Genomic DNA, 15,356 nt, shown 5'->3' with positions numbered 1-15,356 from the left:
TTCCTTTGTACAATTAAAAAAATATACCAGCCAATGACTAATAGTGAAGCTGTAGATTCCTTCCTAAGAAAATCAGAAATGAACCAAGGTGATATTTTTAATTCTACCATTTTTCACCTGTGGTAAGAAATGAAACATTTACAATTATGTCACCATTTTCAGAAAGGTAGATATAATTGTTTGTCTGGAAAGTTCAAGTGAATTAATTGAAAATATCAGTATTACACAAATGAAAGAATTAAATGGTAATCAATTAAAAAAGAAAATATAGAAATAACTCCTGTGTATACCAGTTGTAATCAATTTGAAAACTGAATGAAATAAAAGGATACCATTCACAATTGTGATTAAAAAAACACATAAATTATCTAGGAATAAACTTAATAAGAACCTGAGTGAGAGCTATATAGAAATGAAAACACAGAACTTCACTGAGAGAAATAAGATATTTTAATGAAGCCTGCATACTGTAAAGATAGAATTCCTCCTCAGTTATTTTATTGGTTTGATCCAATTCCAACCAAAATCCCAGGCAGCTCATTTTGTTTTAAATGTAGGAAAGTGATTCAGAAGTTCAGCTGAGTGGCACGTCTCACCCTGTAGCATGTCCGTACCCATGTCTAGGGTTGTGTATTTATCTCTTATCTTGTTTCTTAATAAGCTCTTAACTCCCTTGCTAACCCCAAAATTGAAAAAATGTTCTTCTGAGGGAACATCTAAGAACATGTTGCTATAGAGGAGTAAAGTGGGGAGTTGCCTTGCTAACGTTAAAATAATTAAACCTCGGTATCCTAAGGAGAATCTGATTTACTTCCAAAAATGACCAACACGTTAAACCAAGGGACAGAACTGATAATCCTGTAAGGGATGTTACCTGATAAAAAACTGTCATTGCAAATTTATGAGGGGTAAAAGGCTTAAATAAATGAAATTCTAGATGAATTATAGAGTTAACTATACAAATGAATCCTTTAAAATTTAGAAGAAACCTTAAATGGATATTTATCAGACCTCAAGATAGGCAAGGATCCTGTAGAGAACATTTGACTGCCAAAAACGATGAAAACTAAAATGTTTGCTTGCCAATATAAATGATAACAATTGGAAAGTAAATATGATTTTGGGAAGAATAGGACAATCATGTGGAATCAATGCAGAGTTGACATTCTTAATATGTAGATAGCTTACACACATGAATTTAAAAAAATATCCTATGGGAATATGGGCAATGCTTAATGAAAGATAAAACAGAAGAAATAAAAGTGAGTAACACACATACAAAATAATTCTCAATCTCACCTTTGAAAAATAATGGAAATTCATAAAATGAGGTACTATTTTAACCGAAAAGAATTGAGTGACTGGACAGCAGGATAATATCACATGTAGTCTGGGTTTGGGGACACAGGCACTCATACTCCACTGTTGTACTTAAAATTGGTAAACATGTTCTTAGAGAGCAATTTGCAATGTGTATCCAAAGATTACAAATATGTGTCCTTTGATCTAGTAATCCCACTTCTAGGAATTAAGAAAGGTAGATGTCTCAAGGGAGTTCATAATCTTATTTATAATAGCCAGGCCATGAATGAAATCAATGTAAAACAATTGGCTATTGCTGAAATCCAGAGCTCAAAAGATTCCAGGAGTTGTAGAGCCTTATCAAATACCTTTTAAAGCCTCCAAGGTTCTAATACATGGATGTCCACCCCAGGCATATAAAATAATCATTACTCTTTTTACTCTCAAACATTCTATTGGTTGTGCTTGTCTTACTCCTTCCATTTCAGACTCTGTCTTCCCCTGAGGTGATAACGTCAAGGCCTAATTCTTAAGTAACCCTGTCCAGGAAAAGAAAATCATGATCAACTTTTATTTTAATTTTTCTTCATTTGCATTTCCTTTGAACTGCACTCAAAATATGAATTGGGGTGAGAACATTAGTTGTTAGAAATCATTTAAAAATTAAAATATTGATAAAAATGACAGCAAAAGAACATTTTAGCAGACTATTACCCCTCTTGAGCTTTACATCATAATAGCTTTAAACTAAACCTCTTATTTTAATTGTTTTCAAGTATCTTTATGTGAAAGGGGAAGAGCCTTCAAACTGATAAAGTGTCACTCCTAATTTGTGTTAGTTTTCTCTGTACGGTGTGTTAACTTCTCAGCTTCAATAGAAAAACCTCAAATGAACTCACGTTATTGCTTTCTTAAATTGTGACATGCTTGAAACGATGCCCAGGTTTTTTAGTGAGATTTAAACTAAGTTATTTGTTCTTTCAGAGTCTCTAACTATGACATCTTCTGGTATACTCATAACCTCTTCTTTGTCTTCTACATGCTGCTGATGTTGCATGTTTCAGGGTAAGTTTTAAAAATTCCTAAACTGTTCTGTATCTCATTAAAGAGTATAGCTGAGTTGAGATTTTAGGCAAAGGTACTCTAATATACTTTCAACATGGAAAATAATTGAAAAAAAAAAAACACTGCTTTTAAAGCCATGTATGCCTAAAAGGGGATAATGAAAGCCAACTCTGGAGGAATTTTCTTGGGGAGTGATCAAATTAATTTGGAATTGAGAGTAGTGTCAAGAATGGAAGAATTAGCATTATTCTATTTCCAGAATAGCATGTTTTAATGAAGCTAGTAGGAAAGTATATTAAAATTGAAAGCTCAAGTTGATTCTCCCATAATGTATCTTTTGTAGTCCCCTGCAGATATATCCTGACTTCCTCTTAATGCAGTAAGAGCTGAAGAATTTGAAGAAGTTATTTTAGCATCTTTATTTTTAGATACTTTACTGTTTATACCTTGCAGCTTCAGAAATGAAAATGGAGGTACCAGGTTTTTTGTGTTTTTTTTTAGTTTAGAAAGAGCTAGAGGAAGTAGTAGTTTCAGAGAGAGCCACAGGTTCACATTCACCAAAGACAGGGATCTGTCACAAAAGCCAAAAACCACAAAGTCGATAAAAAGATATCCTAAATTTGTTACAAAGAATATACCCCAAATATTCTGATAGACATGTGAATCCCAAATTGTTACTACGGTGGACTTGAATGTATGCTGCTTAAAATAATCCACTGGGATGGGGAACAAAATTATATCAACTATATACCGACTTTAAAGTACTATACATATATACTTTGAAGAATTCCTAATTTTGTATATTCATGTGACTCTTGAGTGCTGCCAGTGGACACTGGTGATTTGGGTTTGACATTCTCATGCAAATGGCACAGCAGGCCATGCGGCACCACGTTCACTGGGCTTAGCAGAGCACAGGGCAGGATTCCTTGACTGTCAGCAGCCTGTTGCCAGGTATTTCTTCAGGTTGTTCAGAAATGATTTTCCACCCCCTCCCCGTGTAGCAGCTCAGTTTTAAGGTGAGGATACCGCAGGGGTGCACACGGGCCACCTCGTCAAGGGCACACCGCATAGTCCACGGGAGCAGCGTCTGTGGAACAGCCCGGGTTCCTTCGGGGAAGGGGCTCGGTTGCAAGGACACGTTGCACACATGGAAGCCGAGACCTGTGATTCCCACTGAGTGTGCAGTTCAGTCACTGTCCTCCTTCCTGGTCCAGATGCATTTCACCAATGAAACAGTGTTGCCTGGTAACACAGCTGGCATTCCCCATTTATTTAACCCAGAATGTTTCCAGTAAAACAGAGTTTGGAGAATAGCTGCTGTTAATCCTTTCTTCAGAATGTTTTAAAATGCATGTTTTCTATCAGTCCAGTAGTACACGTGTATATAAATGATATATTTATTTCAGGGTGCATGTCTAAAACATTTTCTCGTGATTTTGAACACCTCCGCTTTAGATGACAGTATTAAATGGGTCTGTATCCCCTGCACACGGGTTAGCTGTGCTCTGTGCCATGGTTCTAGAGCATCCAACTGTAGAGCACAAAAGCACAGCCACACTTTATCACCCTGCCTTCCAGCTGGTCGTTCCCACCACCCAGTGAAGAAGGTCATGGGCAGTGGGCATCCTGCTTCTGTTCATTACCTGTTAGGGGGATAACACATTCTGGAGAATTAGGGCACCAAAAAAACAGAATGAATCAAAAGCCTTGATAGAGGAAATATGCTTTATATTCTATGCATTTGATGGTTTGGTTGCCTGTTCAAAGCATGGGTGTATAGTAGGCTATGAGTAAGCAGATAATAATGATAACAATTTCAAAGAATTATAGAGCATTCTATGCCAAGTATCATGCAAGATGCTTTACTTACTTTTTGCCATTAAATTCTGACAACTTTATGAATATGGGTAATAGTGTTAAACCCACTCTACAGATGGGATGTCTGAGGTTAGAGACTTAATTATCTCTGGAATTTTTATAATGGATGGATCCTGGATTCAGACTCAGGCACTCTGACTTAAAAATATTTTTTACTAGTAGGATCTGTGTTCTTAGAGACTTCTCACTACTGAGATTTGTCCTTAAGTTTTGTTTTTAAAGATTATAATCTTCCTTTATCTGGAATTGTGGTCCATATGTATATATCAGACGAGAAAAAATGGAATCACTTGGTAATATAATTCATTATGCATTCTTTTGCTTCCACATTTTATTAAATTAAAACTCTGAAAAAATCTGTTTCTTTGTAATTCAAAGTAGAATCATTTTTTAAAGAGGTTCAACAGTTCAGACTTCTTGAGTTTCAAAAGGATTCTAATGAGAATTCATTTTTTTTTAACTAAAGGGAGGACATATTTAAATTTTGATTTTACTAATGTGAACAAAAGTCATAAAGGAAAGATAACTTTATACAAATAAGTGACATAAAGTATGTACGGGATGAATTATGATTAATCAATTATTCAGTATTACAAGCATTCTACATAATGTGCAACTCTTTCTATGAAGTTTAGTTTTGAATAAAGCAACATAGATTGTGCCTCTGGTCTGGGAAAAAAATAACTATTGACACATTTTCCACCTCTTTCACAATGTGAATTTTCTTTTTTTTTATTTGTAAAAATGGATATATAAATAAATGTATTTAAGTTATTTCTTCTGTGCCACTGTTAGGACATTAAGCTTATCTTTGCTTCTGAAATCCCTACCTAAATTATTTCATTCCCCCACCTTTTGGTTATAAATGCAAAATGCTGTTGTTTAATACTAATTTCTTGAGTAATACTGAGATTTCTGTCAGAGAGTAAGCTGTACATTTGAAGAGAAAAATCGTTATGCATGTCCACCAATGTGTGGGCACGATAAGGTATAGAAGAGGAATTTAATTTACGCATTCCAGTTCTGTGGCATTGATAATAGGTTTGGAATTTTGAAAAAGAAAACAACACATAACTAGAGGAAATTGCAAGACTACAGTAAATATTTACTAGAATTTTAGTAGTTAAGAGAATTGAAGGATCAGTGTGGGCTGAAAAATTCAGAAACTTTAGGCTTCCAGATGAGGCACTTAGAAATTGTTGACTGATTTTTCTACCTAAGCTGACTTTTGCAGTAGCAGGAGCAGTGGCCTTACATGATTTTGTAAGATCACTTATTTTTTTCATAGAATCTCAAATTGGAAGAAACTTTAGACTAGGTCTTGACCAAGGCTCTGAATTTCACCTACCAAATGTCTGCTCAGTGCAAGTACCGTTTTCAAGGAGCCTGTTCTGTTTCAGGGAAGCTCTGATTCTCCCAGGGTTCTTTCTTTTTTCACCAGAATTTATTTCCATGTAATTTCCATTCAGTGATTCAAAACTCTGTGACTAGGGAGACCACAAAAATAAAATCTCTCCTTTCCTCTCCATGTTGCTCATATGTTTATTTTACAATGATATTTCAATTTTCCTCATTATTCTCAACCTTCTCCTTTGAATGTATTAATAGTTAATATTCCCTGAGTGCTTATTTTTTACCTTATACTTTACCCTTACTAATGCTTTATCTCATTAAATCCTCCCAACATCCCTGTAGGTGTTGTTATTATCATTATTTCAGCGGATGGGATGGGCCGTGAGATATGAAGTACTATGACAAAGGTCATAGCTAGTGAAGAGAAGAGCTTGGGGTTGACCATTATCCTAACCTCTAAGTTAGGCTGCCCCCAGTTTGGCACAGCTTCTCTAAATGTCTTTATAGTGTGGACACCAAACTAATTGCAGTTCTCCCAAGGTAGTGTGATGGGAATTGGAAGAGTAGAAGTCTTACTTTCCTCTCCAAATGTTGCAGTCAGTAGTAAATAGGATTGATTATCTTGTTCCATGATTGCCCATGCCCACAGCTTAAGTTGGCTTCCATTCTTGTTGCCTATATTTTAGATTTTTAAAGCATTTATAAGCCCGTCTGTGGCAAGGTATCTTTAAAAGCTACATTCCATCAACACTAAACTCTAATGTTTCTTTTCAGTGCTTAAAAGAATCTTTAAATTATTTTTTCTTCCCATAAGGGTCAGAATAACATGATGGTGAAGAGCTGTACATCTTAATAGCTATATGACCTGGGAAGATAATTTGATCTTTCTTTTTATTATCTGTTAAATGGTATTCATAAAATCACCCACATCATTGGGTTGTCTCAGGTTTAAATAAGTGAATGCTGCAAAATATGCAGAACTTAGAAGTACTCAGCAGAAAAAATTATACTAAGAGCAATACAAGTAGCTAGGTGGAGAAGAAATACCATATGTAGCTGTTTGAAGAATCAATTTGTTTGTTAACGACAGCACTTTTGAAGAGTCCAAATTTTCCTCTTGGCAAAGTAATTTGATAAACATGTAATGAAAATTGCTTAGTAAATCAAAAGGATATTGCTTAAAGGCCACAATTTTTATAATACTGTAATGTTTCTAAAATTCAGTTGATTTTACCAATAAAGGTTTATCTTGGGGTTTGAAAAACAAGCCTTCTCCTGGGGAATTTACCCTTCTAATTTTTAAATACAGCTTCTTAGAAGGTTGCTAGTTGTGTGTTATATTAAATACATTTCAATTCAGAAGGCCCACTATCAACTACCAACTGATGATGCAACTGGAAAATGACCTTATACGGAAGGTTCAATGCGGATCAGCAGAATATCCCTGTCTACATAAAATAACATGACTTTAAAATGCTGTTTGACCTAAAGTAAGGGGGAAATGGAAAGGAGAAATGAGTTTATATGGCTACGAGTTTCTACAAAAGAGTCTGGAGGCTGGCAGAAGGATTGCCCTTATGCACAACTGAGCAGAGTCAGAGAGACAGATAAAGCAGATACAACCCCCAGATATTGGTTCCTTTGAGGGCTAAAGAGACCCATGGGAGTTATGGTCATGGCCGATGGAGTTAACTACCAGGTCGGATGGCCCCTCTTTGGAAATGGTGTTTATGTGTGATGAATCTGGACTCAGATAGGATCTCCCTTCATAAGACTTTCATGCTAATGTGCTGAGGTGCAGTTAATGTTGGGGTTTAAGATATATTTAGGGGATTTGAATCTCTGGACTGACAATGTGATAGCCAGGTCCTGAGCCTCAACAGACTCCAGCACCTACAATCTGATTTATTGGACTTACCACACTCAGCTAAGATGGAGTTGAAGAAGGACAACCACCACACCATGGAGCCTAGAGTGATTACAACTGAAAGTGGGAGGATTGCATCCAGCATCCATGTGGAATCTGAGCCTCCTCTTGACATAGAGGTGCAATGGACACAACCAATCCAATGTCCACATAGAAGAGGTGGCATTGGATTGGGAAAAGTGGACATGGTGGCTGATGGGTATGGGGAAAAGCAGGAAGAGGTGAGAGATGGAGGCGTCTTTGGGACAAGTAGCTGCCCTGGATGGTGCTTCAGGGGCAATCACCGGACATTGTAAATCCTCACAGGGCCCACTGGATGGAATGGGGGAGAGTATGGGCCATGATGTGGACCATTGACCATGAGGTGCAGAGGTGCCCAAAGATGTACTTACCAAATCCAATGGATGTGTCATGATGATGGGAGGGAGTGTTGCTGGGGGGGGGAGAGGTGGGGTGGGGGGGGTGGGGTTGAATGGGACCTCACATATATATTTTTAATGTAATATTATTACAAAGTCAATAAAAAAAAAAAAGCCAAAACTGTTTCCTCTTTCCAGACGTCTGAGTAACTGGACTTTCCTTCCTTGATTTTTGTTTGAGAAACTCATCAGGAGGACCTACAAACTGCTATTCTCACTTACTTATAAAAGGGGAGTTGGAAGAAAAAGCAGTGATGAGCACCGGGGAGCCCCAGTGTCAGAGCCGCGCCCTGCTCCTGTGGAAGTCAGAGGAGGAAATACATTGTAAATGAGATGCGGCGCCTTAGCCCTGCGGGCTTACTCTACCCAGCGCTCCCACTGGCTTTAGCTCCTGTGTGTTGCATGGGTAGCGATTGAAGGTTTTTTTTCTATGTAAATGAGAAAGAAATTATAATGTCATAATTCTAGAAAAGTTAGCACGGGAAAGTCTTACTCAAATGTATAAATCGCAATAGGAGCAAAATAACAGTGTAAATAAATAATTTCTTAGTCCAGCTTTGCTGGGCCTCTCAGGCCATTTTTTATTAAATAAATCATAGCTGAATTATTCCTTTGCACAGAGTTCTCTCCCTTATTGGACTCTTTTCTGGCAAGCTCATAGCAGAGAATGATTTATATTCTACTTGAATCATATTTTCTAGGGAATATGAAATGAATGGCTTGCTCCATGCCTATGTCTCTACACATTTATTCTTTAAACCAGGGAGACACAGTGGGCAGGAATTAATGAACAGGAATTAATGAACCAAATGAACCTGTCGACAGGAATTAATGAACCAAAGATACTGTCAGGTTCATGGGAGTTTAGGTTCAAAAAGATACCCTGGGTTAGACAGATAGTTGTGAGGTTAGGCTTATTGTGCTGACTTGAAAACATCCTCCCTCTACTGTGCCTGGGAGGTATTTGTGTGATAGGCTTAGGTGTTAAACGTTGCTGATTGCCACTCCATCTATCTTCTCTCCTAGAAGCTGCTTTCACTGCTTTTCACTCTTCACCTACTCTGGTGGGCAGCTGGGGATCTTGGGTGCTCCTCCTACTAGAGAGAGGCACCTTCTCTTAGACACTTGGTGGGAACTTGGGTGGAGCCCAATGAGCAAAGACTGAGAAGGTATATGTTAAGCCGATTCTATTCTAACAGTGAAGTAGAGCATTTTATTTTCCCTTGCACTTTCTTTTCGGTTTTCCTTTCCTTGCCTCTAGATTTGCAGCAACCAGATAATCTGTTGTCCAAACTGGACATTCGTGAGAATGAAAGAGGATACTATAAATAATTAAGCTGTGGCTGTGAGTAAATTGGGATATATGGTGCCAGGAAAGCTGATGCACTCCTTTTTCCAAATTTATTTTTATTTTTATTTTTACAGAAGCTTTAGATTATATAAATGTTTCATCAAAAATATAGTGGATTCCCATATACCCCACTGCCCCCCCCATGCTTTGCCCCATTAACATTTTTCATTAGTGTGGTACATTTTTTATAATTGATGAACACATATTGAAGCATTGCTACAAACCATGGTCTATAGTTTACATTATGGTTTGCACTTTGTGCCACTCAATTTTTACGGGTTTTGACCAAACATATAATGGCCTAATCTGTCATTGCGTGTCATGCAGGACAATTCCAGTGTCCCCAAAGTGCCCCATGTAACACCCATTCTTCCCTGTCTTGCCCCTCAGAACTGCTGGTGGCCACTGCATTAGGCCTTGAGCCAGAATCACAAAAGGAGTCCTTACCTGCCATAGGGATTCACTATGGGGCCTTGGGAGCCAAGACCTTAAAATAATAAATACTAGTAATTTGCCTAGTTTTACCCCAATTTAGAGATTACAATTGGGTGTTTGTGACTGCACCTAAAATCTTTTGTAAACCACCTGTGGGTACTCTCACAAATGACCTATTCTGAATATTTCCTAGATGCTGGATATCTGATGAGTCTGACATATTTCTCAGTTTGATGCTCATTATTCTTATCACAAAATCCTACTTCTTCCGTAGAGTAGGAGTTCTTAACTTGTAAACATGATCCCTAGGAATCCTTGAATGGGTTCAGGAGATCCTTGAACTTCCTGAAATGCAAGCATACACACACATGCTCACACACATACACATATGTGTACACACAGACATTCTTACCAACACCTGTATATATGTATTTAGTTTGGGGACACATATGTACATTTTGTATGAGAGGATACCTCAACCTTTATTAGATTCCCAAAGATGTATGTGGCCAAAAAGACGTTAAGAATTACTGAACCAGGGAAACGGACTTTGGCCCAGTGGTTAGGGCGTCCGTCTACCATATGGGAGGTCCGCGGTTCAAACCCCGGGCTTCCTTGACCTGTGTGGAGCTGGCCATGCGCAGTGCTGATGCGCGCAAGGAGTGCCGTGCCACGCAAGGGTGTCCCCCGCGTGGGGGAGCCCCACGCACAAGGAGCGCGCCCCGTAAGGAGAGCCGCCCAGCGTGAAAAGAAAGAGCAGCCTGCCCAGGAATGGTGCCGCACACACTTCCCGTGCCGCTGATGACAACAGAAGCGGACAAAGAAACAAGACGCAGCAAATAGACACCAAGAACAGACAACCGGGGGGGGGGGGGGGGGGAATTAAATAAATAAATAAATCTTTAAAAAAAAAAAAAAAAAGAATTACTGAACCAAAACCTCTTGAATCTAGTTTTTTACAAGAAAGCTCTAATATTATATTTATGAATTTTGTAACTTCTGCTTAAGTTTTAGCTAGAGTTAAATAAAATACCCCAGGGGAATTTTCTTCTCACATGGAAGCTATTGGAAGAACTTAGGCTGATAAATGTGGTGATCCACTTATCAACTTTTGATCATTTTAGAGCATAAAATTACTATTCCTAATCATTTCCAAGATTTAGATAACTTGTAATATAGTAGGACAGTTTCTGGTTTAGAACTTGGCTTATACATTAGTTTTTTGTTTTTTTTAATACAGCACTGTGCAGTAAGTAGTTATTACTTCTCTCTTACGATGGGGAAAAATGAGTCACGAGGCAGATGACTGCAGCTGGTGTCTGAAAGGCTGGGATTGAACCCATGCAGCCTGCCCTCCCCTTTCCTTGAAGTAGTTATTCATGGTTTGGAAGGTCCCTTTGCCTGTGAGTGAAATATTTTCATGTCATGGGAAAATCTGGGATATCTTTTCAATTTATTGATATAATTTGGTGAGTATATGTATGTTTGTGTGCTTTAAACAAGAAATTCAATTTTGTTACCAGTTACATAGATTACTGGGTTTTGAAGGTGGAATCTAGTGCTACCAGAAAATTGGGTAAGAAGAAAATACCTTTTATTGAGTACTGCTTTATAACTCTTTCATAAACTATATGGCCTTCATCTGATGAATAATATAATAAAAAATGCAATAACTTAATAATAAATTTCATAATAAAAGTATATTTATTTGATATTTTAATGTTCAAAGTTCTTCCACAGAACTTGAAAATAGCAGTAAAAGAAGCTAAGTTCTAGACTGGAGCCAGTAAAAATATAGTGGAAGAGATACTGTTATCAATATTCTTATTGCCACAGTGTGTCTTTGTAAAGAGATTAAGTTAGAGCAAAACAAAGAAGTAGCAGGGAAAAGACAATATTCACTATATGGAAAAAGTAACAAGTCCACAGATTTCAAAACCATTGCCTTTGTTTAAAATATATTTTTTGTTATTATTTTTTAAGATACTTAGATTACACAAAATGGTACACAAAAAGTATAAGGGATTCCCATATGCCCCACACCCACACATTAACAAGTTCCCTCATTAGTGTGGTACATTCATTGCAAATGATGAACACATTTGGAGCTTGGCATTAAGCATGGATTATAGTTTACATCATAGTTTACAGTCTCCCTCACTCAATTCTGTAGGTTATGACAGGATATACAATGACCTGTATCTGTTGTTACAATGTCATTCAGGACATTTCCATGTCCCTAAAATACCTCCACATTACACCTCTTTCCCTGCCTTCAGCACCTCCAGTGACTACTGGCTCCACATCATTTAAGTTCTCCCATTACTAGAATCACAATAAGTCTATAGTAGAGTACCAGTAAGTCTACTCTAGTCTCTATTTATTCCCCAAACATTGCCTTTTAATAAAATTTTTCTTCAGGTGTCTCCAAATGTTAGATGGCCTATCAAGTTAATATTCAAATGTGAGGAATAAATTTGATCATGGATTCCCTAGAGAGATAGCTGGAGAGAGAGAGACGGAGAGGTAGATCGGCAGGCCCACATAAGCAAGGTACTTTATATTGATTAGCTTACGTTTTGTTCTTCAGTGCTGTAGCAGTTTGATACGGTTATGAATTCCAAAAATAGTTATTGGATTATGCTTGTAATCTGGTCTGTACCTGGGCATGATTAAGTCATGATTAGTGTGGGGTTTGATTGGGCCACATCATTAGGGCGTTGAGTCTGTGCCCCTTGGTGGTTGGGGACTCACAGATAAACGGCACGGCAAAGGACAGAGTTGAGGGTTCTTAATGTTGGAGCTTTGGTGTTGGAGTTTGATGCTGAAGTCTTAAGCTGGAGCCCTGGGGAAAGAGACAGAGTCATTCACCCGATAGTCTACAGTTGACCTTGCAGAGAAAACAGGAGCTGAGCCCAGAGGAACCCAGGAAGCCTGAACCCTCGCGGATGTCGGCAGCCATCTTGCTCCAACAGGTGGAAATAGACTTTGGTGAGGGAAGTAACTTATGCTTTATGGCCTAGTAACTGTAAGCTCCTACCCCAAATAAATACCCTTTATAAAAACCAACCAATTTCTGGTATTTTGCATTGGCATTCTTTTGGCTGACTAATACAAATGCATATTTGCTGTTCTTTGTAGTTAAAAAACAACACAGCCAAATATCCCAGATTGTGTAGAGAGGAAACAGGATTGGTTGTTAGATTACTAGTGTTGCAATCTTGAGCAAATCAGTTTTCTGTGGAGAATCCATATCTATAGAATAAGGAGAAATTTGTATCTCATAGACATATTAGGAGAGAAAAATTAATATGCATGAAACAAACTGTATTCATACATTTTATTTATTATTGATATATTCTCTCCATTTTATCAGATAATTTACTAATATCATGGTTAATATAATTAATTATGGAAATAAATTGTATCTCATGACAAGAATAACTCAATTGTAGAATATCTACAGCAGCAACCTGGAGCATTTTCATTTACTTCTCTCTTTCAGCTTTGTAAAAGGAATTTATGAGTGAACCATTCCTTAACACTCTTCATTTCAGCAAATAGGGCTTGCCACAGCTTTTTAAGTCTGGTCCATGTCTCCAAGTGGTGCCTGCCATTGCTGACAACACAGGTTAGAACGAGAACAGGAATTACGTAGAGACAAAGAAAAAAAAGAATGTGTATACTCTTGAAATTGTCCAGGAGGAAGAGATTCACATAAACACCCTCTATCCTGAAATGTGAAATACTATACACAGTATTAAAAATTAGGTAGTAAGGAGAATCCTGAAGATGGTAGTTGAACTTGTGGTTGAATTGCTAGAAGGTCCATTTTTTTCTCTTCTTCCCTCCTCCATTATGTATTTGTGAGTTCCAATATGAAGGAGAAAAATAAATCAGAGAAGAATGCTATTCCCTGGGTAAACTGTAGTCTCTTTTGAGGACAGAAATTGTTCTTGACCATCTTTAGCATGGAATGCCTATCACGTGTCATCACTCCATATTTGTTGTCTTAAGCTGAAATGTTTTGATTAGCTATTAGACAGAAATGTGTTGTGCTTCTAGGTCCTACCAGTTTTCCCCAATTATCATATCATTGTAGATAGCAATAAAGAAAAATCTGTTCTTGGTTTTGCTTAAATATAACTTGGATTCCCAGTTTTGGAGTTGTCTTTTTATATTTAGTATGATCTAAGTAATAAATTATTATGGCAAGTGGTATATTGATTCCTGTGCTAGAGGAGTGATATATTGATTCCTGTGCTAGAGGAATCAGCTTCTAAATATGACTATTTTGATTGCATGGTAGCCTACACATTTTTGTTAGAGGTTTGTGTAGTTCCCTGGCTAAAGAATTCCTTGGATCATGGAGTGTTTTCATATACTTGAATTCATTTATGCTATAAGCCACATGTATTAATAAATTTTTAACCTTCTAAGCTGTGCATTTACTTTTTCTTATTTTGGGGATAGAAATAGTGAACTTCAGACCAAACAATTTTTCACATAATGTTTAATCTTAAATTTCCTCTTGGGGCCTCATTTATACTAAGATTATTTCTGGCTGGAGATGTACAGTGAGAAAGTTGCAGGGAGGAAGGAACAAGTCTGCATTTGTTTTAAGGAATATTTTCAGTACATTAGTTGTTTTTCTGAAACATGAAATAATTCTTTTTCCCCCACTACCATTTTAGTTAAGCCTGAATGAATGCAGAAGAAGCAATAACAATGGATGCTTACATATTTTTTTCTTCCCAAGAAGCCAAAGCCCTTTCCTCTCTCTTTTCTAGTGAGGAAAATTAGTGAGAATGACCTGTTACTTCCCATCCTCTGGCAAGAATTGGGTCTTCGAGCCAACCTTCTTAGACTCGTGGGTTTAGATTTGCCAACTGTCTAGTGTTTGGCCAGGATCAACCATGTAATTTGTAGCATCTGGTGCAAAAAGGCAAAGGGACTGCTTGACCTGAAATGATGATGCATTTCAAGAGAACAGCCACAGAGCATTGAGTCAATTCCAGCACCTTTCTACAACTTCACAGGCCACATGCCCACAGTGCCCACCTGTCTGTGCCCCTTAGGGTTACACCTTGGGCAAGGCCAGCAGCAAAAGTGAGGCACAGTACCTGCTTCCGTCAGTTTGTCTGAGAAGTAGGCTAGAGGCAAGAGCCTAGCAGGTCCAGACAAACAAAGTGGGGGCAGAGGAAAAGCTCCAGTTTGGTGAATACCCCAATGCTCAGGGCTTCTCTGAGCACACTGGATCCCCAGCTTATGAAAGTGCTGTGCTTCCAAATGCCCCTCGCAGGTAGGCACTTGGTAATTTGTCTACCTAGGTTAGGACTGGCTCCAGTGTAGGGCTGAGATGTCAGTACCCACGGGTGATAAGTGGTGGTGCAAAGTGCAGACTGTCCTAGGGCTACTTCCTGCAAAGGTGAATGTACTTCCATGGTTCGTGTTACTAAGTGCTACTTACTAAATTCTAGACATTTTTTTTTGAAAGTAGGTAATGTGTTCAAAATCAGCTCTGTCTGCCAAAACTATAGAGCTCCTCTATTGTGCTTCAACAACAACAGTCATTTACTTATTCAATGAATAATTATTGAGAACTTGCTATGTATTATGGGCA

At 37.8% G+C, this 15,356-nt stretch overlaps 1 protein-coding gene across 7 annotated transcripts in view; it reads left to right on the top strand.

The window, feature by feature from the left end:
* Window positions 1-15,356, top strand: part of NOX4 (NADPH oxidase 4) — a 214,511-nt gene that overhangs the window by 86,805 nt on the left and 112,350 nt on the right. For all 7 annotated transcript variants that reach the window (XM_004475779.3, XM_004475782.4, XM_023583873.3 and 4 more), the window contains one exon: window positions 2,287-2,367. In XM_004475779.3, coding sequence (XP_004475836.2) covers window positions 2,287-2,367 — 81 coding nt within the window. The remainder of the gene's footprint in view (window positions 1-2,286; window positions 2,368-15,356) is intronic.

Source organism: Dasypus novemcinctus, chromosome 10 (assembly GCF_030445035.2).
Source record: "Dasypus novemcinctus isolate mDasNov1 chromosome 10, mDasNov1.1.hap2, whole genome shotgun sequence".
Lineage (NCBI taxonomy): Eukaryota > Metazoa > Chordata > Mammalia > Cingulata > Dasypodidae > Dasypus > Dasypus novemcinctus.
The sequence above is the reverse complement of the archived record's forward strand: the minus strand, read 5'-3'. Positions and strand labels throughout refer to the sequence as shown.